The sequence below is a fragment of the Oncorhynchus tshawytscha genome, linkage group LG12, assembly GCF_018296145.1.
Source record: "Oncorhynchus tshawytscha isolate Ot180627B linkage group LG12, Otsh_v2.0, whole genome shotgun sequence".
In the NCBI taxonomy this organism is placed as follows: domain Eukaryota; kingdom Metazoa; phylum Chordata; class Actinopteri; order Salmoniformes; family Salmonidae; genus Oncorhynchus; species Oncorhynchus tshawytscha.
The window spans coordinates 13873682-13900419 of NC_056440.1; the positions used below are offsets into that span (position 1 = coordinate 13873682).

Here is a 26738-nt window from a genome sequence, read left to right on the forward strand (position 1 = left end):
CGAATACTTTTGGGTGTCAAGAAAAATGTGTGGAGTAAAAAGTACAATATTAGTCAAAAATATGAATAGAAAAGTAAAGTACAGATACTTAAGTAGTATTTTTACTTAAGTACTTTACACCTCTGAATACAGGTGTGCCAAACGTGCTTCAAAAACCTACTGCGTAAAGGTTCTGAATATTTCTGTAAATGTGATATTTCAGTATATACAGTATGTATTTTTATAAACATTTGTAAAACATTTAAATATATATATTTTTTTTGCTTTGTCATTATGGGGTATTGTGTGTAGATTGATGATGGAAAATAAACAATTTAATCCATTTTTGAATAAGGCTGTAACGTAACAAAATTTGGAAAAAGTCCAGGGGTCTGAATACTTTCAGAATGCACTGTATAACCTACGAATAGAACCTAGTATAACCTAAGAACCCACCAACAAAACCTAGTATAACCTAAGAAGAACCCACCAATATACTTTAATATAACCTAAGAGCTCACCAATAGAACCTAATGTAGTTGAACTGGTGTAATGTCATCAATGTTGTCATTACATTTAGCCGCTTGCTTTTCATTCTCCCTGCTTTCACCTCTCCAATTGGTCTGCCTTTAGGAGCAGCTCTCCCCTCAGTGGTTATACCAAGATGGTGCTTTGAAAATGGATATAAATTGTATCTAATCTTTGTCGAACTATACCTTTATGCCATCTCTAAAATACTTTTTGTATGATGTCTGTAATGTTTAATGAACTCTTGCACCCATACTTCTGTACATGCATATAATATTTAGTGAATATGGCACTGAGACACCTTCAAGATTTAAGAGGATTGGAGCTATTTATAAAGTAATGTTAGATAGTCTGTGTATGTAAAAGGATCACATTTTAAAATGGATTGTATTAATTGACTTGCATCCATTTATGTGTTATTTATAACAATAGTTCCTTTTCTTTACTTTGTGTTCATGAGATGCAATTCTTAAAACTTAGCAAAGGCACTTCATGGGAGCTGTAAGCTAAGTCAGAGATGGTAATCATGATAGAGGGAAATTAGTCAACAGACTGCTAATTCATCGTTACAACGAGAGAACTTTTCAATTATAGGTAACTGACTCACGACAAGCAGAGCAGGGGTATTCAGCCATAATCCACACTGTGTGTGTGAGAGAGAGGGTTGCAACCTAAATGCCACCCTATTTCCTATATAATGCACTACTTTTGACCATATAGGGAATAGGGTGTAATTTGAGACTCTACCTATATATCTGTATAGTGTAGGATTCTAAGGCTTCCTGTTGTATTTGGAGATGCTCCAGGAAGGAGCAGGCCTGTGGATTCAGTATCAATTAACTCTAGTAATAGTTAGTAAGAGTATAAAAGAGAGCATATGATTATATAAAATGTATAACAGAGTATAAGATTGAACAAGAGAGTAGAGTATTGCAGGTTGTATAAAACAACTGATCATAGATGTTTCAATAAGCTTGTAATAAATTATGACAGAAAGTTTATATTGGTATTTTTTAATATTGTAAAAATGACAACGTTTTTGTGAATGCAAACAGTCCAGACATGATACATACTTTATATCTTGTCCACATATAAAGTATACACTATAAATACATTTATAGACATAATTATATATATATATATAATATATACACACATATATTAGAGAGAGAGAGAGAGACATTAAATTACTGTTTGACAGAATCACACAACTACAAACAATATCACAGTATTATTCCTGTCTGCTGTCACATTCTAGAATGTACTGTCTCGGGTTCTAGTTGGGTAACAATCACATAAGAAGCAAATTGACTAATCGTGACTTCGTCCCAAATAGCACCCTATTCCCTTTACAGTGCACTTCTCCATTAGGGCTCTGCTTAACAGTAGCACACTATATAGGGAATAGAGGACCATTTGGGACACGTGTATTGTATTAACTATAGCAGGGGAAGTTGGGCCAATGCCACATCACTTAAGGATTTTTCTTTGCACCAAAACAACGCCAAGAATGGATACATATAATAATTAAGATGAAAAACCCTATGCAGATCTAATGTAGACTATATACAAGTCTGCTGCATCTTGATTCTTGTTTCTATACCTTATGTTGCCCAGGAGTAGGCTCAAGCTGTATGGGAAAGACCCCGACTGGACAATGTTTTAGATCTAGCCTGAGAGCCAGTCTGTTTGTGCTAGCATGCCAACTCTTTGTCATGCCAATGTTTGGCTTGACAATGACAGCAATGGAGAATGGAGTTAGCGAGACCAAGCACTGATCTGGGAATAGGCTAATGTTTTAGAGCTTTAGATGTAGCAGCCTATCATACACAGCTGACAGTCTTAGAGGTGTACAATCATAACCTAATGCTTACTGCACTAAAAGATCAGACATATTCCTCAATGCTGAATTGAATTGAATAAAGATTTACCAACTCATGTTTTGAATCTTGTTTGCCTGGTTAGGTTGAATATAGCTAGAACATTTCAAAATACATATTTTATTCAGACATTTTCCATTTCATGATACATTGAAACATCCTCAATGAAATGTTCAATTCAATACAACTTTATCCCTTAAGGGACTATGAAGAATATCTTGTCACCATAAAAGGGAGGATGACAGTGTCTACTCAATTGGCTCAGTAGCCACTGCCTATAGGCAGGTGCATTTCCTGTGTTCTGCTGCAGTCTCTATGGCCTTGAAATTCCCTCACAGTGCTCCACAGAGAGACTAGTATTATAGTAGCTAGCACACAGGACAGCACATATGACTCTGGGTGTACTGTACTGGTATATTAAGTCAGGTAGGAGTTATATTTTGTCTATGCATTCACTCATTGACTATGTACGGAGATAATCAGCGAGAAATGTAAATATAGCTGCAACTAGAAGTTGCTTCACTACTTGAAATCCGGTTGTAGAATGAATAATTGTACTAATGTAGGTCTCTTACCATTCACACAAATATATCATTGCTTGAAGCAACCCCCATAATATTCAAAAGCTGGAGAAGTACACAACATGACCAAAAGTATGTGGACATCTGCTTGTCGAACATCTCATTCCGACATCATGGGCATTAATATGGAGTTGGTCCCCCTTTATCTGCTATAACAGCCTCCAATCTTCTGGGAAGGCTTTCCACTAGATGTTGAACATTGCTGTGGGGACTAGCTTCCATTCAGCCACAAAATAATTAGTGATGTCGGGCACTGTTGTTGGGCGATTAGGCCTGGCTCGCAGGCTTTCAAATTCATCCCAAAGGTGTTCCATAGGGTTGAGATCAGGGCTCTGTGCAGGACAATGAAGTTCTTCCACACCAATCTCAACAAACCATTTCTGTATGGACTTCGCTTTGTGCACGGGGGCATTGTTATGCTGAAACAGGAAAGGGCCTTCCCCAAACTGTTGACACAAATTTAGAAGCATAGAATCATCTAGAATGTCATTGTATGCTGTAGCGTTCCCTTCACTGAAACTAAGGGGCCTAGCCCAAACCATGATAAACAGCCCCAGACCATTATTCCTCCTCCGCCAAACTTTACCGTTGGCGCTATGCATTTGGGCAGGTAGCGTTCTCCTGGCATCCATCAAACCCAGATTTGACTGTCGGACTGCCAGATGGTGAAGCGTGATTCATCACTCCAGAGAACGCATTTCCACTGCTCCAGAGTCCAATGGTGGCAAGCTTTACATCACTCCAGCCACTTGGCATTGAGCATTAGGTTGTGTGCGGCTGCTCGGCCATGGAAACCCATTTCATGAATCTCCCGATGAACAGTTATTGTGCTGTCGTTGTTTCGAGGCAGTTTGAAACTCGGTGGTAAGTGTTGCAACTGAGGACAGATTATTTTTTCTGCGCCGTGCGCTATAGCACTCAACGGTCCCGTTCTGTGAGCTTGTGTGGCCGTTTGCGGCTGAGCCGTTGTTGCTCCTAGATGTTTCCACTTCACAATAACAGCACTTACAGTTGACCGGGGCAGCGCTAACAGGGCAGAAATTTAACGAACGGACTTGTTGGAAAGGTGGCATCCTATGTCGGTGCCATGTTGAAAGTCACTGAGCTCTTCAGTAAGGCCATTCTACTGCCAATGTTTGTCAATGGAGTGCTCAATTTGATTTACCTGTCAGCAGCGGGTGTGACTGAAAAAGCCAAATCCACTATTTGAAGGGGTGTCCACATACACTATATATATATGTATGTTGGCTCGTCCGGGCTGTCAAAGCAAAGTTCTGCGGGCTGCTATTATGTTTATCAAGCAATATGCCAATGCTTCTCCCCAGTGGTTGTAAATGGTATTGCAATGATATTATTATAATTGACATACATTACAATGTTACAGTATTACTATCAAAGTCTTCCAGTTTAGTTCAGGGGACCTTGTACTAAATTATGCACTAGCCTCTCAGACATGTTTCTTGAACCACCCAGATAGTTTGTAACATCAATAGAGGATCAGCAGCAGTCCAATCCACCCATCCCTCAATGACTAAAGTGTTTACTGATATGCCTTTCAATCATTTCATGTCCTAATGTAACAGACTAAAAGATCAGCATTTTCTTTGAAGCAACTTTATTAGAGCTTTAGTACGTGAACGTGTATTGTTTGGGATAAATTACTTCCAAGCATAGAATTCTGATCAAATACACTGGTATTAATATATATTGAGAAATAATAGATAACCCTACTATAGAGTAACAAAATCAACAACAAGTGTAACAACAACAACGCCAACAAATGAGTTTGCATCATGACAGTGTCAACGCTGTACTGGAAAGTGGGACAAAAAAACAAGACTATAGCTTCGACAGGAAGAGGAAATAGCAAATCAAATCAATTACATACTATTCCTGAACAGAGACTAAATGAAGAGGAATAACTTTCCAATGGTTGATCATCACAGCCCAACTACTGTAACTGTACTGCTAGCTACAGCCCAACTACTGTAACTGTACTGCTAGCTACAGCCCAACTACTGTAACTGTACTGCTAACTACAGCCCAACTACTGTAACTGTACTGCTAACTACAGCCCAACTACTGTAACTGTACTGCTAGCTACAGCCCAACTACTGTAACTGTACTGCTAGCTACAGCTCAACTGTACTGCTGTAACTGTACTGCTAGCTACAGCCCAACTACTGTAACTGTACTGCTAGCTACAGCCCAACTACTGTAACTGTACTGCTAGCTACAGCCCAACTACTGTAACTGTACTGCTAACTACAGCCCAACTACTGTAACTGTACTGTTAGCTACAGCCCAACTACTGTAACTGTACTGCTAACTACAGCCCAACTACTGTAACTGTACTGCTAACTACAGCCCAACTACTGTAACTGTACTGCTAACTACAGCCCAACTACTGTAACTGTACTGCTAGCTACAGCTACATGAGCACTAGTACAGAGTGGCTTCACATTGGCATTTTCAAAGTCAGAATATTCACCAGGAATAGAAACATTGATACAGTATGGCATATATTCTACAAACTACTGATTGCATTACGAGGAAGATGGTGATGATGTTGGTGATGAAGATGATGTCCAAATTATACAATTGTGAGTTTCAAAAATATTTGTATTTTTGCTCATTGTTCCTGAAACGTTTACAAGCAATGAGATAAAAGCTACATGCTAAACCACTAAAAACAGACCTGGCTTTTCAAATACCTTGGTTAAATGCTTGGGAATGTATTTGAGTCAGTTATTTCAGTGTTCAAATACATTCCAAGTGTATTTCCAAGTTCATTCCAATATTCAGCTAGTTGTTTTTTTCAAATAAATGTTATATGAATACTTTTATGAAATGTATTGAAAGGTCTGTTGGAAAGACTGGAATCTTACACTATGATTGGCTTCCTTTTTAAGAAAGTGCAACAATGGCATCCTGAGACGGCAGTTTACATCCACTGCTCATATAGTATCAACAGTCATCCATCACAGACTCAATCTCTACTCTTCCCTTCAATCTGACAAACAAATTGAAATTATATTATTACTATACAGTCATCAGGGTTTATGTACAGTAGGTAAAACATGGTGTTTTTTGGTAGTATGGCTTTAAATGATCTTATTTCATGCTATTAAGAAATTCTAACTGAATACATGACTTTGATATATTTGAAATAGATAAGACAATAAAGAAAATGGCTCTATGTGTAGAGTAGAAGGGGTTTGGTATGGACGGTCCTGAGTAGAATATGCCGGCTGAGGGAGTTTGGAGGTTAGGGGAGTTAGTTAAGAGAAGGACAGCTAGTTAAGAGAGGGACAGCTAGTTAAGAGAAGGACAGCTAGTTAAGAGAAGGACAGCTAGTTAAGAGAGGGACAGCTAGTTAAGAGAAGGACAGCTAGTTAAGAGAAGGACAGCTAGTTAAGTGAAAGACAGCTAGTTACGAGAAAGACATATAGTTAAGAGAGGGACAGCTAGTTAAGAGAGGGACAGCTAGTTAAGAGAAGGACAGCTAATTAAGAGAAGGACAGATAATTAAGAGAGGGACAGCTAGTTAAGAGAAGGACAGCTAGTTAAGAGAAGGACAGCTAGTTAAGTGAAAGACAGCTAGTTAAGAGAGGGACAGATAGCTAGTTAAGAGAGGGACAGATAGCTAGTTAAGAGACAGATAGCTAGTTAAGAGACAGATAGCTAGTTAAGAGAGGGACTGCTACAGCCAGGGGGTTCTGCTTAAACCTCTGCTTGTTTATCCAAGTCTTTGAGAGTTTAAAGAAGGCTTGTAGGGGTGAAGATATTGGTTGATCCTGCAGAGAGAGACTGGGAGAGACAGAGAGAGAGAATTAGAGTAGTTGAATAACTTGGAAATTATCAAATAATTAACATATCATTGAAGACTTGATTCATCTGCTAAATTAAAGTAGAGTAGGCCTTCAGTTCCAAATGGGAATGATAGACAGAAATACACAGACAGCAGAAATCCCATATAAAGACATGGGTTCAGCTTTTAGTCCAGGAAAGAGTATCATATTCACGGAAATATAAAATCTCTGCATCAGTCACCATGATATGCACAGCAGAAATCGACCATAGGTGCTGCTCCTCTAAACCATGTCAAACGGCAGACATAAAACGATGGAGGTGCAAAAAGGCCCAATAAAAATAACATGTGAAGAAATGTTTCAATGGCATACAGTGTCTGAGGAAAAATAAATATTTATCCATCCAGTCAATATTAACCCCTCTGTCAAACCTTTGACAAGCAATCATACAAGAAGTGCTTCAACGGAGAGTTTGATATTGAATGGATGGACAGAGATATTGTTTTCTCAAAGACTAAATTCTCCACAGAAAAGGGGAGATTTTGACAACTGTCTACATCACAGGAGGCTGGTGGTACCTTCATTGGGGAGAACTGGCTTGTGGTAATGACGGGCGGCATCAGTAGAATGGTATCAAATACATTAAACACATGGTTTCCATAGTTTCCAGGTGTTAGATGCAATTCTATTAGCTCCATTCCAGCCATCATTATGAGCCGTCCTCCCCTCAGCAGCCTCCTGTGGTCTAGATGTAGCATACCAAGGACAGATACAAAGAGTGCACACAAGATAACAGCACCACAGACCAAGTATACAATGACACGGAGAGAATAGAGGTGGGAACATGAAACAACCGACTGAACCATGGAACAACAGGATGGATCACAAAGAGGGGAGTCACAGTGTGGATCTCCATGGGTCCAACTGACTGAACCATGGAACAACAGGATGGATCACAAAGAGGGGAGTCACAGTGTGGATCCCCATGGGTCCAATTGACTGACCCATGGAACAACAGGATGGATCACAAAGAGGGGAGTCACAGTGTGGATCCCCATGGGTCCAACTGACTGAACCATGGAACAACAGGATGGATCACAAAGAGGGGAGTCACAGTGTGGATCCCCATGGGTCCAACCAACAACCATGGAACAACAAGATGGATCACAAAGAGGGGAGTCACAGTGTGGATCTCCATGGGTCCAACTGACTGAACCATGGAACAACAGGATGGATCACAAAGAGGGGAGTCACAGTGTGGATCTCCATGGGTCCAACTGACTGAACCATGGAACAACAGGATGGATCACAAAGAGGGGAGTCACAGTGTGGATCCCCATGGGTCCAATTGACTGACCCATGGAACAACAGGATGGATCACAAAGAGGGGAGTCACAGTGTGGATCCCCATGGGTCCAACCAACAACCATGGAACAACAGGATGGATCACAAAGAGGGGAGTCACAGTGTGGATCTCCATGGGTCCAACCAACAACCATGGAACAACAAGATGGATCACAAAGAGGGGAGTCACAGTGTGGATCTCCATGGGTCCAACTGACTGAACCATGGAACAACAGGATGGATCACAAAGAGGGGAGTCACAGTGTGGATCTCCATGGGTCCAACCAACAACCATGGAACAACAAGATGGATCACAAAGAGGGGAGTCACAGTGTGGATCTCCATGGGTCCAACCAACAACCATGGAACAACAAGATGGATCACAAAGAGGGGAGTCACAGTGTGGATCTCCATGGGTCCAACTGACTGAACCATGGAACAGCAGGATGGATCACAAAGAGGGGAGTCACAGTGTGGATCTCCATGGGTCCAACTGACTAGACCATGGAACAACAGGATGGATCACAAAGAGGGGAGTCACAGTGTGGATCCCCATGGGTCCAACTGACTGACCCATGGAACAACAGGATGGATCACAAAGAGGGGAGTCACAGTGTGGATCCCCATGGGTCCAACCAACAACCATGGAACAACAGGATGGATCACAAAGAGGGGAGTCACAGTGTGGATCTCCATGGGTCCAACCAACAACCATGGAACAACAAGATGGATCACAAAGAGGGGAGTCACAGTGTGGATCTCCATGGGTCCAACCAACAACCATGGAACAACAGGATGGATCACAAAGAGGGGAGTCACAGTGTGGATCTCCATGGGTCCAACCAACAACCATGGAACAACAGGATGGATCACAAAGAGGGGAGTCACAGTGTGGATCTCCATGGGTCCAACTGACTGAACCATGGAACAACAGGATGGATCACAAAGAGGGGAGTCACAGTGTGGATCCTCATGGGTCCAACCAACAACCATGGAACAACAGGATGGATCACAAAGAGGGGAGTCACAGTGTGGATCTCCATGGGTCCAACTGACTGAACCATGGAACAGCAGGATGGATCACAAAGAGGGGAGTCACAGTGTGGATCTCCATGGGTCCAACTGACTAGACCATGGAACAACAGGATGGATCACAAAGAGGGGAGTCACAGTGTGGATCTCTATGGGTCCAACCAACAACCATGAAACAACAGGATGGATAACAAAGAGGGGAGTCACAGTGTGGATCTCCATGGGTCCAACTGACTGAACCATGGAACAACAGGATGGATCACAAAGAGGGAGTCACAGTGTGGATCTCCATGGGTCCAACCAACAACCATGGAACAACAGGATGGATAACAAAGAGGGGAGTCACAGTGTGGATCTCCATGGGTCCAACCAACAACCATGAAACAACAGGATGGATAACAAAGAGGGGAGTCACAGTGTGGATCTCCATGGGTCCAACCAACAACCATGGAACAACAGGATGGATAACAAAGAGGGGAGTCACAGTGTGGATCTCCATGGGTCCAACCAACAACCATGAAACAACAAGATGGATCACAAAGAGGGGAGTCACAGTGTGGATCTCCATGGGTCCAACTGACTGAACCATGGAACAACAGGATGGATCACAAAGAGGGGAGTCACAGTGTGGATCTCCATGGGTCCAACTGACTGAACCATGAAACAACAGGATGGATCACAAAGAGGGGAGTCACAGTGTGGATCCCCATGGATCCAACTGACTGAACCATGGAACAACAAGATGGATCACAAAGAGGGGAGTCACAGTGTGGATCTCCATGGGTCCAACCAACAACCATGGAACAACAGGATGGATCACAAAGAGGGGAGTCACAGTGTGGATCTCCATGGGTCCAACCAACAACCATGGAACAACAGGATGGATCACAAAGAGGGGAGTCACAGTGTGGATCTCCATGGGTCCAACCAACAACCATGGAACAACAGGATGGATCACAAAGAGGGGAGTCACAGTGTGGATCTCCATGGGTCCAACTGACTGAACCATGGAACAACAGGATGGATCACAAAGAGGGGAGTCACAGTGTGGATCCCCATGGGTCCAACCAACAACCATGAAACAACAGGATGGATAACAAAGAGGGGAGTCACAGTGTGGATCTCCATGGCTCCAACTGACTGAACCATGGAACAACAGGATGGATCACAAAGAGGGGATTCACAGTGTGGATCTCCATGGGTCCAACCAACAACCATGGAACAACAGGATGGATAACAAAGAGGGGAGTCACAGTGTGGATCTCCATGGGTCCAACCAACAACCATGAAACAACAGGATGGATAACAAAGAGGGGAGTCACAGTGTGGATCTCCATGGGTCCAACCAACAACCATGGAACAACAGGATGGATAACAAAGAGGGGAGTCACAGTGTGGATCTCCATGGGTCCAACCAACAACCATGAAACAACAGGATGGAGGAGGGATCCCTATGGGTCCTGGTCAAAAGTAGTTCACTGTAGAAGGAATATGTTTCCATTTGGGACACAACACAGGGGACTAAGAGTCCTGGGCCAGTGGAGGGTACGCGGTGAGAGGAGACTGAGAGAGGGGCTTCACATCACAACGACCATCTCTACTTTTCAGTGTGTGTTCTCATTCTGCGGGGGCAGGCTCTGGTTCCTCAGGGGCAGCGTTGGGGTCCAGGAAGTCAGGGTGCTGCAGCTCCTTTAGGTATTTGGTGGGAGTGAGCATGTGGGTGGAGCCTATGGAGGGAGTGGGACAAATGCTGCATGCTCATTTCACATTGTATCTCAATAAGTCTGTTTTCTGGGTGAGGTCTTGGGTTCCTCTGAAAGATAAATGTTAATGACAAAAATGGCAGTCCAATAACGAGCAAAAATAACATGGCTATATACAGGGAGTATCAACACAGAGTCGACTGTGTCCTATGTCTGACCCTGCATGGTATCCATTCCCTGTTGTCACAACAGCACATATATCCTGTCTCTGATGTTTTCTCAGAAACACCATCTGATCTGAGCACACAAAGCAGATTCCATCCAGCAGCAGCTGAGTCAGTCACAGTGGAATAGAACTATAGGATATCAACAGTATATTCTAATCATTTCCTAAGTATCGCCATGCCAGGATGATTCAGGGTATTTAGATGGAGAAGATATCTCCCTTTTCCCTGAAATATAGTTCTGATTGTACACCCTATGCCTGCTCCCTACTAGGTGTACAATGTATATCCAGGTAGAATGTACATAAAAGGGCTACGTGGTGCATTCAACGTCAGACGTACAGTTATGACCATGACATTTCACCCCAACCATGCCGCCAACTCACCAATGATGGCCTCCCATTTGCCATTGGCCTGTGTGACTTCGTAGACGCAGCGCATCTCGCTAAAGGTCATGCCTCCGATGATGAAGACGATGACCCGAGGACCAGTCTTCATCTCTGTGGGGCCCTTGTTCTTGTGCCAGTTTCCGTACCGGGCACTGTAATGACAGGGCAGGACATTCAAGTAGCACTTTAGATGGGGTTGGGTTCTGTAAATATGAAATGTACTTATTTATGTCGCTGAGGGAGAGAGGGGAATGTATAACATTTACATTCTGTTCAGATATGTTATTGTTAGCATTCAGGGATCCTTTGGGAGGAAAAAGGACAAAGTCTGGTGCGAGTCAACATGACAGCTGTGAGTTGGGGAGGAGTGAGCACTTTGGGGCAGAGGTCAGGTCAGATGAAGTAAGGAAGAGCAACAGAGATGCATTGGCTGCTCAGATGTGTAGGAGGAGACTCAGCATAAGAGAAAGGGTTAAATATCAGTGCTCGTGTGAATATGTCTTTTGTCTTATGCAGATGTATTGACCCAATGGGTGAATGAACTTGGATGGAGCTTTCATAGTGTCCGGCAATTTCTTGACTACAGCCACTTTCTTGTTGAAAGTCAACAGACATGCAGTTGACATGTTATTGATAGTCTGTTGATAGTTTGTAGTGTAGAACAGATGAACTGTCCAATTAAATATTGAGGCCGTTCCTACCTCCACTAGAAGCTAAAATGAATAATACCAGTAAGTCATTGGAAACTCAGAAGTGACAGACTACAGAAGGGATGTACAATTCATATAGTTTATTTGCATACCTTGATGGAGCGCTGGAGTGGGTGGAGGCAGTTCGTTGGGAGATGTAGGGGTACTGCTTTGGATCCAGTTTGTCCTCAATGGCATCCTGAGGAGAAACAAAACTGGGTCAGTGAACTAACCCTAACCCCATATCCACACCCTAGCTTGACCCTAACCCTAGCTTCATGTCCACACCCTAGCTTCATGTCCACACCCTAGCTTAATGTCCACACCCTAGCTTCATGTCCACACCCTAGCTCAACCCTAACCCTAGCTTCATGTCCACACCCTAGCTCAACCCTAACCCTAGCTTCATGTCCACACCCTGGCTCAACCCTAACCCTAGCTTCATGTCCACACCCTGGCTCAACCCTAACCCTAGCTTCATGTCCACACCCTGGCTCAACCCTAACCCTAGCTTCATGTCCACACCCTAGCTCAACCCTAACCCTAGCTTCATGTCCACACTCTAGCTCAACCCTAACCCTAGCTTCATGTCCACACCCTAGCTTCATGTCCACACCCTAGCTTCATGTCCACACCCTAGCTCAACCCTAACCCTAGCTTCATGTCCACACCCTAGCTCAACCCTAACTCTAGCTTCATGTCCACACTCTCTAGCTCAACCCTAACCCTAGCTTCATGTCCACACCCTAGCTTCATGTCCACACCCTAGCTTCATGTCCACACCCTAGCTCAACCCTAACCCTAGCTTCATGTCCACACCCTAGCTCAACCCTAACCCTAGCTTCATGTCCACACCCTAGCTTCATGTCCACACCCTAGCTTCATGTCCACACCCTAGCTCAACCCTAACCCTAGCTTCATGTCCACACCCTAGCTCAACCCTAACCCTAGTTTCATGTCCACACCCTAGCTCAACCCTAACCCTAGTTTCATGTCCACACCCTAGCTCAACCCTAACCCTAGCTTCATGTCCACACCCTAGCTCAACCCTAACCCTAGCTTCATGTCCACACCCTAGCTCAAACCTAACCCTAGCTTCATGTCCACACCTTAGCTCAACCCTAACCCTAGCCTCATGTCCACACCCTAGCTCAACCCTAACCCTAGCTTCATGTCCACACCCTAGCTCAACCCTAACCCTAGCTTCATGTCCACACCCTAGCTCAAACCTAACCCTAGCTTCATGTCCACACCCTAGCTCAACCCTAACCCTAGCCTCATGTCCACACCCTAGCTCAACCCTAACCCCATGTCTACACCCTAGCTTCATGTCCACATCCCAGTTCAACCCTAACCCTAGCTTCATGTCCACATCCCAGTTCAACCCTAACCCTAAAAGCTAGAGACCACTCTTTTCCTGTCAGTCTTAACTTAGTATCCACCCACACTAAACTACTGTAGGATAGACCCTACTTTCTAATCAAATCCAATATATAACAGTTTAGGATAGCAGACTGGACATGCCTCCATGATGTCCTTGATAAGAGGGGTCCATCGGGATAGCTGGTAGGTCTGCTCACTCACTCTCTCCTTCCGGTCAGTCTTCTTCACCTTGCGGGTCGGATTCCCCTAGAAAATGTATCATTATTATTATTTTATTAGGAATGCTGTTCATTACATAAGGACTCTCAAAGTGCTTAGAGTAGATGACTGATGCACTCAAATACTCTTCAGTTGGACACAGACAGCATATAACCACCGAGGATATCTTATTTATGCCACTATTCAAAGATGGATCCCCAATCCACGTTAAAGTGTTTCTACTCAATTGTGTGAGAGAGTTGTGTGATGGTTCAACAATGGTTCATATTCATTGGAGCACAATGTAGCAAAACGTTTTGCAACAGAAAATAAAAACAAGTGTTTCTTATTGGACAAATTAGTTTGTAGTACCTCCCTGTTCAGTCAGTTTTCTTCCGCTCGGTGCCTAATGAATACATGTCCTGGTGTTACTATGTTCCTATAGGAGCTAACCTCTGAGATGATGGGCATGCCCATATGGGCCATGTTGGAGATGATGTCACTGTCCTCGGGAGGGATGTTAGCATGCTGGAGGAGCTTACACAGGTTCTCCTCCGAAACACCTGACACATGCACAAACACAGACACATGCACCGAAAACACACACACACACATGCAGAAACATGCACACACCCAGATCAAAGCTTGATGATTAGCTGATGACTTGAATCAGCTGTGTAGTGCTAGGAAACCCTGCATTAGTACATAGTATTGTACATAGTAAACTACAGACACACAGAAAAGGGATTGATCTCTCACCGTTCTTCATAAAGATATAGAGGAGGATGATGCGAATCTTGTCAAAGACAGTGACGTCTTTGTCCAGCAGGACGGGCACGATGGCCCTCATGGGGTCCTTGATCTTCTCCCCCTCTGCGTCCGTACCCATCGCTAGGTCCTGGGGTAGGGAAAGGGGCAAAGACAGACAGAGGGGTACAGGGTTTCATTTTATTTTATATTTTTATTTAACCTTTATTTAACTAGGTAAGTCAGTTAAGAGCAAATAGTATTTACAATGACGGCCTACACCGGCCAAAGCCTAACCCGGACGATGCTGGGCCAATTGTGCGCCACCCTTTCGGACTCCCAACCCCGAGTAGCGCAGATGGTTAGATATGGTAGTGATGGTTAGATATGGATTAGATGGTTAGATATACACTGAGTGGACAAAACATTAAGAACAACTTCCTAATATTGAGTAGCACCCCCACATTGGCCAGTAGAACATCCTCAATTTGTCGGGGCATGGACTCTACAAGGTGTCGAAAGCGTTCCACAGGGATCGTTGTGTATAGTATCATTGTGTATAGTATAGTATCAGTGTGTATAGTATCATTGTGTATAATATCAGTGTGTTTAGTATAGTGTCAGTGTGTATAGTATCATTGTGTATAGTATCAGTGTGTATAGTATAGTATCATTGTGTATATATATTTGATGAGTGACATCAACAAGGGATCATAGCTTTCACCTGGATTCACCTGTTCAGTGTATGTCATGGAAAGAGCAGGCATTCTTAATATTATGTGCACTCAGTGTATACCCGGAGTACCCATTTAATACAAGTGTACTCCAATTCACTGGAGCTCCTACAAATATCATCAAGTTGTACAAGTCCACTCTGTGCCGATTGGTCTCAGCAATCAGCACCTGTAAATTCTCTGGCCTTCATTTTCAAGCGTCTCATAGTCTTTGGTCTTTGAACCGAGGAGGGTACTGAACATAGACCACAGGTACATTGTGTTACCTGCTCCACACGACACAGCTTGTCCACAGTGCCCTGATAGCGGTTCATACAGTCCTCAGCCAGGTGGAGGTGGGTGGAGTACTGAAACACAGGGAGAAGTGTACACACGCAGGTGGTCAGCGGTAAAGTCACAAGACTGTAGTCGGTTAAGTGTGCATACTATGTCAACATCCCAAATGGCACCCTATTCCTTATATAGTGCGCTACACTTGACCAAGGCCAAAAATGTGTACTATTAGAGAGAATAAATAGATAGCCATTTGGGATGCAGACTATAAACATGTATAGTATCAGTGCGTATAATATCAGTGTGTATAGTATCATTGTGTATGGTATCATTGTGTATAGTATAGTATCAGTGTGTATATTTTCATTGTGTATAGTATCATTGTGTATAGTATAGTATCAGTGTGTATAGTATCAGTGTGTATAGTATCAGTGTGTATAGTATCATTGTGTATAGTATAGTATCATTGTGTATAGTATCATTATGTATAGTATCATTGTGTATAGTGTCATTGTGTATAGTATCATTGTGTATAGTATAGTATCATTTTGTATAGTATCATTGTGTATAGTGTATTGTATCAGTGTGTATAGTGTCATTGTGTATAGTATCATTGTGTGTAGTGTATTGTATCAGTGTGTATAGTGCCATTGTGTATAGTATCATTGTGTACAGTATAGTATCAGTGTGTATAGTGCCATTGTGTATAGTATCATTGTGTACAGTATAGTATCAGTGTGTGTAGTATCCTTGTGTATAGGATCAGTGCGTATAGTAGCTGTGCGTATAGCATCATTGTGTATAGTAGCAGAGCGTATAGTATCATTGCGTATAGTAGCCGTGCGTATAGTAGCCGTGCGTATAGTAGCCGTGCGTATAGTAGCAGTGCGTATAGTAGCAGTGCGTATAGTAGCAGTGCGTATAGTAGCAGTGCGTATAGTATCAGTGCGTATAGTAGCCGTGCGTATAGTAGCCGTGCGTATAGTAGCAGTGCGTATATTATCAGTGCGTATAGTATCAGTGCGTATAGTAGCAGTGCGTATAGTAGCCGTGCGTATAGTAGCCGTGCGTATAGTAGCCGTGCGTATAGTAGCCGTGCGTATAGTAGCAGTGCGTATAGTATCATTGCGTATAGTATCATTGCGTATAGTAGCCGTGCGTATAGTACCCGTGCGTATAGTACCCCGTGCGTATAGTAGCCGTGCGTATAGTAGCAGTGCGTATAGTAGCCGTGCGTATAGTATCAGTTCGTATAGGAGCAGGGTGTATAGTATAGTATCAGTGTGTATAGAATAGTACCAGTGTGTATAATATCATTGTGTATAGTATAGTATCAGTGTGTATAGTATAGTATTAGTGTGTATAGTATCATTGTGTATAGTATAATATCATTGTGTCTAATACAGTATCAGCACGTGTAGTATCATTGTGTATAGTATCATTGTGTATAGTATAGTATCAGTATGTGTAATATCATTGTGTATAGTATAGTAGCAGTGCGTATAGTATCAGTGTGAATAGTATCATTGTGTATAGTATAGTATCAGTGTGTATAGTATCAGTGTATATAGTATCAGTGCGTATAGTATAGTACCAGTGCGTATAGTATAGTATCAGTGCGTATAGTATAGTATCATTGCGTATAGTATCATTGTGTATAGTATCAGTGTGTATAGCATCAGTGCGTATAGTATCAGTTCGTATAGTAGCAGGGTGTATAGTATAGTACCAGCGTGTATAGTATCATTGTGTATAGTATAGTATCAGTGTGTATAGTATCATTGTGTATAGTATCAGTGTGTATAGTATAGTATCATTGTGTATAGTAGCAGTGTGTATAGTATCATTGTGTATAGTAGCAGTGCGTATAGTATCAGTGTGTATAGCATAGTATCATTGTGTATAGTATCATTGTGTATAGTAGCAGTGCGTATAGTATCATTGTGTATAGTATAGTATCAGTGTGTATAGTATCAGTGCTTATAGTATCAGTGTGTATAGTATCAGAGCTTAAAGTAGCCATGTGTAGTATCATTGTGTATGGTATCAGTGCGTATAGTATCATTGTGTATGGTATCAGTGCGTATAGTATCAGTGCGTATAGTAGCCATGCGTATAGTATCAATGCGTATAGTATCAGTGCGTATAGTATCATTGCGTATAGTAGCCGTGCGTATAGTAGCCGTGCGAATAGCATCATTGTGTATAGTAGCAGTGCGTATAGTATCAGTGCGTATAGTAGCCATGCGTATAGCATCATTGTGTATAGTAGCAGTGCGTATAGTATCAATGCGTATAGTAGCCATGCGTATAGTATCAGTGCGTATAGTATCAGTGCGTATAGTATCAGTTCGTATAGTAGCAGGGTGTATAGTATAGTACCAGCGTGTATAGTATCATTGTGTATAGTATAGTATCAGTGTGTATAGTATCATTGTGTATAGTATCATTGTGTATAGTATAGTATTAATGTGTATATTATCATTGTGTATAGTATTGTATCATTGTGTATAGTATAGTATCCGTATGTGTAGAATCATTGTGTAGAGTATAGTAGCAGTGCCTATAGTATCAGTGTGTATAGTATCATTGTGTATAATATCATTGTGTATAGTATCAGTGTGTATAGTATAGTATCATTGTGTATAGTAGCAGTGTGTATAGTATCATTGTGTATAGTAGCAGTGCGTATAGTATCAGTGTGTATAGCATAGTATCATTGTGTATAGTATCATTGTGTATAGTAGCAGTGCGTATAGTATCATTGTGTATAGTATAGTATCAGTGTGTATAGTATCAGTGCTTATAGTATCATTGTGTATAGTAGCAGTGCGTATAGTATCAGTGTGTATAGCATAGTATCATTGTGTATAGTATCATTGTGTATAGTAGCAGTGCGTATAGTATCATTGTGTATAGTATAGTATCAGTGTGTATAGTATCAGTGCTTATAGTATCAGTGTGTATAGTATCAGAGCTTAAAGTAGCCATGTGTAGTATCATTGTGTATGGTATCAGTGCGTATAGTATCATTGCGTATAGTAGCCGTGCGTATAGTAGCCGTGCGTATAGTAGCCGTGCGTATAGTAGCCGTGCGTATAGTAGCCGTGCGTATAGTAGCAGTGAGTATAGTAGCCGTGCGTATAGTATCAGTTCGTATAGGAGCAGGGTGTATAGTATAGTACCAGTGTGTATAATATCATTGTGTATAGTAGAGTATCAGTGTGTATAGTATAGCATTAGTGTGTATAGTATCATTGTGTATAGTATAGTATCATTGTGTATAATACAGTATCAGCATGTGTAGTATCATTGTGTATAGTATCATTGTGTATAGTATTGTATCATTGTGTAAAGTATAGTATCAGTATGTGTAGTATAATTGTGTATAGTATAGTAGCAGTGCGTATAGTATCAGTGTGAATAGTATCATTGTGTATAGTATCAGTGTATATAGTATCAGTGCGTATAGTATAGTATCAGTGCGTATAGTATAGTATTAGTGCGTATAGTATAGTATCAGTTCGTATAGGAGCAGGGTGTATAGTATAGTACCAGTGTGTATAATATCATTGTGTATAGTAGAGTATCAGTGTGTATAGTATAGTATTAGTGTGTATAGTATCATTGTGTATAGTATAGAATCAGTGTTTATAGTATCAGTGTGTATAGTATCATTGTGTACAGTATAGTATCATTGTGTATAGTATCATTGTGTACAGTATAGTATCATTGTGTATAGTATCATTGTGTATAGTATAGTATCAGTGTGTATAGTATCATTGTGTATAGTATCAGTGTGTATAGTATCATTGTGTATAGTATCAGTGTGTATAGTATAGTATCATTGTGTATAGTATCAGTGTGTATAGTATCAGTGTGTATAGTATCATTGTGTAAAGTATAGTATCAGTGTGTATAGTATCATTGTGTATAGTATCATTGCGTATAGTATCATTGTGTAAAGTATAGTATCAGTGAGTATAGTATCAGTGTGTATAGTATCAGTGTGTATAGTATCATTGCTGAAGCCTCAGAATCCCGTATTTTTCAGGGGAGTCAACTCATTCCATGGAGGGCCTAGTGTCTGCTGGTTATTGGTTTTTCCTTTCAATTAAGACCCAGACAACCAGGTGAGGGGAGTTCCTTACTAATCAATGACCTTAATTCAATCAAGTACAAGGGAGGAGCAAAAACCTGCAACCGCTCATTCCCTCCATGAGTTTGACACCTATGCCTTCGTGGAATATGAATGTGTGGGATCTAAGTCCATAGTAAAGGTCTTCAACATGATATACGTAATAGCTGCTTGGGGTAACAGCTGATATACATCACAGCTGCCTGAGGGAACAGTTGATATACGTCACAGCTGCCTGAGGGAACAGTTGATATACATCACAGCTGCCTGAGGGAACAGGGGATATACGTCACAGCTGCCTGGGGGAACAGTTGATATACATCACAGCTGCCTGAGGGAACAGTTGATATACATCACAGCTGCCTGAGGGAACAGGGGATATACGTCACAGCTGCCTGGGGGAACAGTTGATATACATCACAGCTGCCTGAGGGAACAGTTGATATACGTCACAGCTGCCTGAGGGAACAGTTGATATACATCACAGCTGCCTGAGGGAACAGGGGATATACGTCACAGCTGCCTGGGGGAACAGTTGATACACATCACAGCTGCCTGGGGGAACAGTTGATATACATCACAGCTGCCTGAGGGAACAGGGGATATACGTCACAGCTGCCTGAGGGAACAGGGGATATACGTCACAGCTGCCTGGGGGAACAGTTCATATACATCACAGCTGCCTGAGGGAACAGTTGATATACATCACAGCTGCCTGAGGGAATAGTTGATATACATCACAGCTGCCTGAGGGAACAGTTGATATACAGTGCCTTGCGAAAGTATTCGGCCCCCTTGACCTTTGCGACCTTTTGCCACATTTCAGGCTTCAAACATAAAGATATAAAACTGTATTTTTTTGTGAAGAATCAACAACAAGTGGGACACAATCATGAAGTGGAACGACATTTATTGTATATTTCAAACTTTTTTAACAAATCAAAAACTGAAAAATTGGGCATGCGAAATTCAGCCCCTTTACTTTCAGTGCAGCAAACTCTCTCCAGAAGTTCAGTGAGGATCTCTGAATGATCCAATGTTGACCTAAATGACTAATGATGATAAATACAATCCACCTGTGTGTAATCAAGTCTCCGTATAAATGCACCTGCACTGTGATAGTCTCAGAGGTCCGTTAAAAGCGCAGAGAGCATCATGAAGAACAAGGAACATACCAGGCAGGTCCGAGATACTGTTGTGAAGAAGTTTAAAGCCGGATTTGGATACAAAAAGATTTCCCAAGCTTTAAACATCCCAAGGAGCACTGTGCAAGCGATAATATTGAAATGGAAGGAGTATCAGACCACTGCAAATCTACCAAGACCTGGCCGTCCCTCTAAACTTTCAGCTCATACAAGGAGAAGACTGATCAGAGATGCAGCCAAGAGGTCCATGATCACTCTGGATGAACTGCAGAGATCTACAGCTGAGGTGGGAGACTCTGTCCATAGGACAACAATCAGTCGTATATTGCACAAATCTGGCCTTTATGGAAGAGTGGCAAGAAGAAAGCCATTTCTTAAAGATATCCATAAAAAGTGTCGTTTAAAGTTTGCCACAAGCCACCTGGGAGACACACCAAACATGTGGAAGAAGGTGCTCTGGTCAGATGAAACCAAAATTGAACTTTTTGGCAACAATGCAAAACGTTATGTTTGGCGTAAAAGCAACACAGCTCATCACCCTGAACACACCATCCCCACTGTCAAACATGGTGGTGGCAGCATCATGGTTTGGGCCTGCTTTTCTTCAGCAGGGACAGGGAAGATGGTTAAAATTGATGGGAAGATGGATGGAGCCAAATACAGGACCATTCTGGAAGAAAACCTGATGGAGTCTGCAAAAGACCTGAGCCTGGGACGGAGATTTGTCTTCCAACAAGACAATGATCCAAAACATGCAAAATCTACAATGGAATGGTTCAAAAATAAACATATCCAGGTGTTAGAATGGCCAAGTCAAAGTCCAGACCTGAATCCAATCGAGAATCTGTGGAAAGAACTGAAAACTGCTGTTCACAAATGCTCTCCATCCAACCTCACTGAGCTCGAGCTGTTTTGCAAGGAGGAATGGGAAAAAATGTCAGTCTCTCGATGTGCAAAACTTATAGAGACATACCCCAAGCGACTTACAGCTGTAATCGCAGCAAAAGGTGGCGCTACAAAGTATTAACTTAAGGGGGCTGAATAATTTTGCACGCCCAATTTTTCAGTTTTTGATTTGTTAAAAAAGTTTGAAATATCCAATAAATGTCGTTCCACTTCATGATTGTGTCCCACTTGTTTTTGATTCTTTACAAAAAAATACAGTTTTATATCTTTATGTTTGAAGCCTGAAATGTGGCAAAAGGTCGCAAAGTTCAAGGGGGGCGAATACTTTCGCAAGGCACTGTACATCACAGCTGCCTGAGGGAACAGTTGATATACATCACAGCTGCCTGAGGGAACAGTTGATATACATCACAGCTGCCTGGGGGAACAGTTGATATACATCACAGCTGCCTGAGGGAACAGTTGATATACATCACAGCTGCCTGGGGGAACAGTTGATATACATCACAGCTGCCTGAGGGAACAGTTGATATACGTCACAGCTGCCTGAGGGAACAGTTGATATACATCACAGCTGCCTGAGGGAACAGTTGATATACGTCACAGCTGCCTGAGGGAACAGTTGATATACGTCACAGCTGCCTGGGGGAACAGTTCATATACATCACAGCTGCCTGAGGGAACAGGGGATATACGTCACAGCTGCCTGAGTGAACAGTTGATATACATCACAGCTGCCTGGGGGAACAGTTGATATACATCACAGCTGCCTGAGGGAACAGTTGATATACATCACAGCTGCCTGAGGGAACAGGGGATATACATCACAGCTGCCTGAGGGAACAGTTGATATACATCACAGCTGCCTGAGGGAACAGTTGATATACGTCACAGCTGCCTGGGGGAACAGTTGATATACATCACAGCTGCCTGAGGGAACAGTTGATATACATCACAGCTGCCTGAGGGAACAGGGGATATACGTCACAGCTGCCTGAGGGAACAGTTGATATACATCACAGCTGCCTGAGGGAACAGGGGATATACATCACAGCTGCCTGAGGGAACAGTTGATATACATCACAGCTGCCTGAGGGAACAGTTGATATACATCACAGCTGCCTGGGGGAACAGTTGATATACATCACAGCTGCCTGAGGGAACAGTTGATATACATCACAGCTGCCTGGGGGAACAGTTGATATATCTGTCCTCATGCTCCTAGACCTTAGTGCTGCTTTTGATACCATTGATTACCACATTCTTTTGGAGAGATTGGAAACCCAAATTGGTCTACATGGACAAGTTCTGGCCTGGTTTAGATCTTATCTGTCGGAAAGATATCAGTTTGTCTCTGTGAATGGCTTGTCCTCTGACAAATCAACTGTAAATTTCGGTGTTCCTCAAGGTGCTGTTTTAGGACCACTATTGTTTTCACTATATATTTTACCTCTTGGGGGATGTCATTCGAAAACATAATGTTAACTTTCACTGCGTCTTTTCTTTCTTTTTTTGTTGTCTACAATGTATTCTGTGACAGGACATGCATCAACACACTCTTAAGACACACTTACCTTGCTCAGCTCTTTCTGATACTGGGGCATCTTCTTCAGCATCTGAGCCAAGTCTTTCATTGTGGTCTGAAACAAACCCAGAACAGCACATCACTGTTAGACACACACAGCAGCCAATACAATACAGGGGGTAAAGGACTCATCTCAAGTCAATAATGCAGTACTGTAGGACTAATACAGACTGAAATTAGAGTACAGTACCTTCTCTCCTGTGTTCATCTTTTTGGTGGATGAGAATTCTTTCAGAGAACGGGTCACAGCCCTGTTTGAATGTATGTGAGAAACAGAGGGAGGGAGGGGTGGGGGGAGAGGGCGAAAAAGAGATCGTGAGAGCGATAGATTAATTAAAGAATGATGCACGCTTGTGTCTGTGTGTGTGTGCTTTCTCGTTATATATGTATATATGTATATGTATATGTATATATATATATATATATGACACACACACACTGAAAGGTGAGGGAAAGAGAGATATATATGTGTGTGTGTGTGTGTGTGTGTGTGTGTGTGTGTGTGTGTGTGTGTGTGTGTGTGTGTGTGTGTGTGTGTGTGTGTGTGTGTGTGTGTGTGCGTGTACCAAGGGAGCATCCTATTTGTATTTGTTAGAGACTCACGTGGTGACTTCTGCAATGTGCTTGTGTCTGAGACTCATCCACAGATCATCGTCCTCATCCAGCAACACCGCCTTCTCCTTGACCTCCCCCATCCCGCTGGTGTCATACCTGACACACACACACACAGAAAGGTGAGGGAAAGAGAGATGAGAGAGAGATATCAGAGAGAGATGTGAGAGAGAGAGATGTGAGAGAGAGGTAATAGAAAGGTGAGGGAAAGGGAGACGACAAAGGGAGAGATGAGCGAGAGAGATGAGAAAGAGGTGAGAGAGATGAGAATGAGAGAGGTTTGAGAGAGAGACATGAGAGAAAGCGAGAGAGAGGTGAGAGAGAGCGATGAGAAAGAGAGCAATGAGAAAGAGAGAGAGAGAGAGTGGTGAGAGAGAGCAGTCCATAACAGCAAACAGATATGCTCAAATGTTTATTTAGAATTCAAACTAAACAAGAAACTACAGTATAGGATGACTTCCTAACAAAATAAGAGATGGACCTAAAGATATGCTGCCAGGCATAGATATAATTTATTTCACTTAGGGATCGATATCCTTTAAATCACACAATATATGGATAGTTCACATTGTTCACTATTGTTCACATTTAGATCCTATTGTTCACGTAGAGATCCTATTGTTATCATATGGATATATATCCTCTTGTTCCATATAGATCCTATTGTTCACATAGAGACAGAGTTCTTATTGTTCACATGTAGATAGAGATCCTATTGCTCACATAGAGATATAGATCCTATTGTTCACAGAGGTCCTATTGTCCATATAGATCCTATTGTTCACATAGAGACAGAGTTCTTATTGTTCACATGTAGATAGAGATCCTATTGCTCACATAGAGATATAGATCCTATTGTTCACAGAGGTCCTATTGTCCATATAGATCCTATTGTTCACATAGAGAAAGAGATCCTATTGTTTACATAGAGATAGATATCCTATTGTTCACATAGCGAAAGAGATCCTATTGTTTACATAGAGATAGATATCCTATTGTTCACATAGAGATCCTACTGTTCACATAGAGATCCTATTGTTCACATAGAGATCCTATTGTTCACATAGAGATCCTACTGTTCACATAGAGATCCTATTGTTCACATAGGGATAGAGATCCTATTGTTCACATAGAGATATAGATCCTATTGTTCACAGAGATCCTTTTGTCCATATAGATCCTATTGTTCACATAGAGATGTAGATCCTATTGTTAACATAGATCCTATTGTCCATATATATCATATTGTTCACATAGAGATATAGATCCTATTGTTCACAGAGATCCTATTGTCCATATAGATCATATTGTTCACATAGAGATATAGATCCTATTGTTCACAGAGATCCTATTGTCCATATAGATCATATTGTTCACATAGAGATATAGATCCTATTGTTCACAGAGATCCTATTGTCCATATAGATCATATTGTTCACATAGAGATATAGATCCTATTGTTCACAGAGATCCTATTGTCCATATAGATCATATTGTTCACATAGAGATATAGATCCTATTGTTCACAGAGATCCTATTGTCCATATAGATCATATTGTTCACATAGAGATATAGATCCTATTGTTAACAGAGATCCTATTGTCCATATAGATCATATGGTTCACATAGAGATATAGATCCTATTATTCCATATATGTCCTATTGTTCACATAGAGATAGAGATCCTATTGTAGATATAGATCCATAGATCCTATTGTTCACATAGAGATAGAGATCCTATTGTTCACATATGGATATAGATCCTATTGTCCATATAGATCCATAGATCCTATTGTTCACATAGAGATCCTATTGTTCCATATAGATCCTATTGTTCACATATAGATCCTATTGTTCACATAGAAATAGAGATCCTATTGTTTACATAGAGATATAGATCCTATTGTTCACATAGAGGTAGAGATCCTATTGTTCACATATAGATCCTATTGTTCACATAGAGATCCTATTGTTCACATAGGGATAGAGATCCTATTGTTCACATAGAGATATAGATCCTATTGTTCACAGAGATCCTATTGTCCATATAGATCATATTGTTCACATAGAGATATAGATCATATTATTCCATATATGTCCTATTGTTCACATAGAGATAGAGATCCTATTGTAGATATAGATCCATAGATCATATTGTTCACATAGATATAGAGATCCTATTGTTCACATATAGATCCTATTGTTCACATAGAAATAGAGATCCTATTGTTTACATAGAGATATAGATCCTATTGTTCACATAGAGATATAGATCCTATTGTTCACATAGAGGTAGAGATCCTATTGTTCACATATAGATCCTATTGTTCACATAGAGATATAGATCCTATTGTTCACATAGAGATATAGATCCTATTGTTCACATAGAGATAGAGATCCTATTGTTCACATAGAGGTAGAGATCCTATTGTTCACATATAGATCCTATTGTTCACATAGAAATAGAGATCCTATTGTTTACATAGAGATATAGATCCTATTGTTCACATAGAGATATAGATCCTATTGTTCACATAGAGGTAGAGATCCTATTGTTCACATATAGATCCTATTGTTCACATAGAGATATAGATCCTATTGTTCACATATAGATCCTATTGTTCACATAGAGATCCTATTGTTCACATATAGATCCTATTGTTCACATAGAGATATAGATCCTATTGTTCACATAGAGGTAGAGATCCTATTGTTCACATATAGATCCTATTGTTCACATAGAGATATAGATCCTATTGTTCACATAGAGATATAGATCATATTGTTCACATAGAGGTAGAGATCCTATTGTTCACATAGAGATCCTATTGTTCACAGAGATCCTATTGTTCAGAT

At 41.4% G+C, this 26738-nt stretch overlaps 1 protein-coding gene across 2 annotated transcripts in view; it reads right to left on the reverse strand.

Annotated features, from left to right (window-relative positions):
- Window positions 1–5138: 5138 nt before the first annotated feature.
- LOC112262585 (syntaxin-binding protein 1-like) overlaps window positions 5139–26738 on the reverse strand; it is a 36028-nt gene continuing 14428 nt past the window's right edge. The window contains exons 10-20 of one of the 2 annotated variants that reach the window (XM_042331373.1): window positions 23874–23981; window positions 23461–23521; window positions 23260–23325; window positions 15490–15570; window positions 14502–14640; window positions 14196–14305; window positions 13686–13790; window positions 12275–12360; window positions 11470–11624; window positions 10758–10883; window positions 6690–6778 (exon numbers count right to left, since the gene is read on the reverse strand). In XM_042331373.1, the coding sequence (XP_042187307.1) occupies window positions 10774–10883; window positions 11470–11624; window positions 12275–12360; window positions 13686–13790; window positions 14196–14305; window positions 14502–14640; window positions 15490–15570; window positions 23260–23325; window positions 23461–23521; window positions 23874–23981 (1021 nt within the window). In that variant the 3' untranslated portion in view covers window positions 6690–6778; window positions 10758–10773. Of the gene's footprint in view, window positions 6779–10757; window positions 10884–11469; window positions 11625–12274; window positions 12361–13685; window positions 13791–14195; window positions 14306–14501; window positions 14641–15489; window positions 15571–23259; window positions 23326–23460; window positions 23522–23873; window positions 23982–26738 lie in introns of both variants that reach the window. The other variant, XM_042331374.1, reaches the window with a different exon arrangement.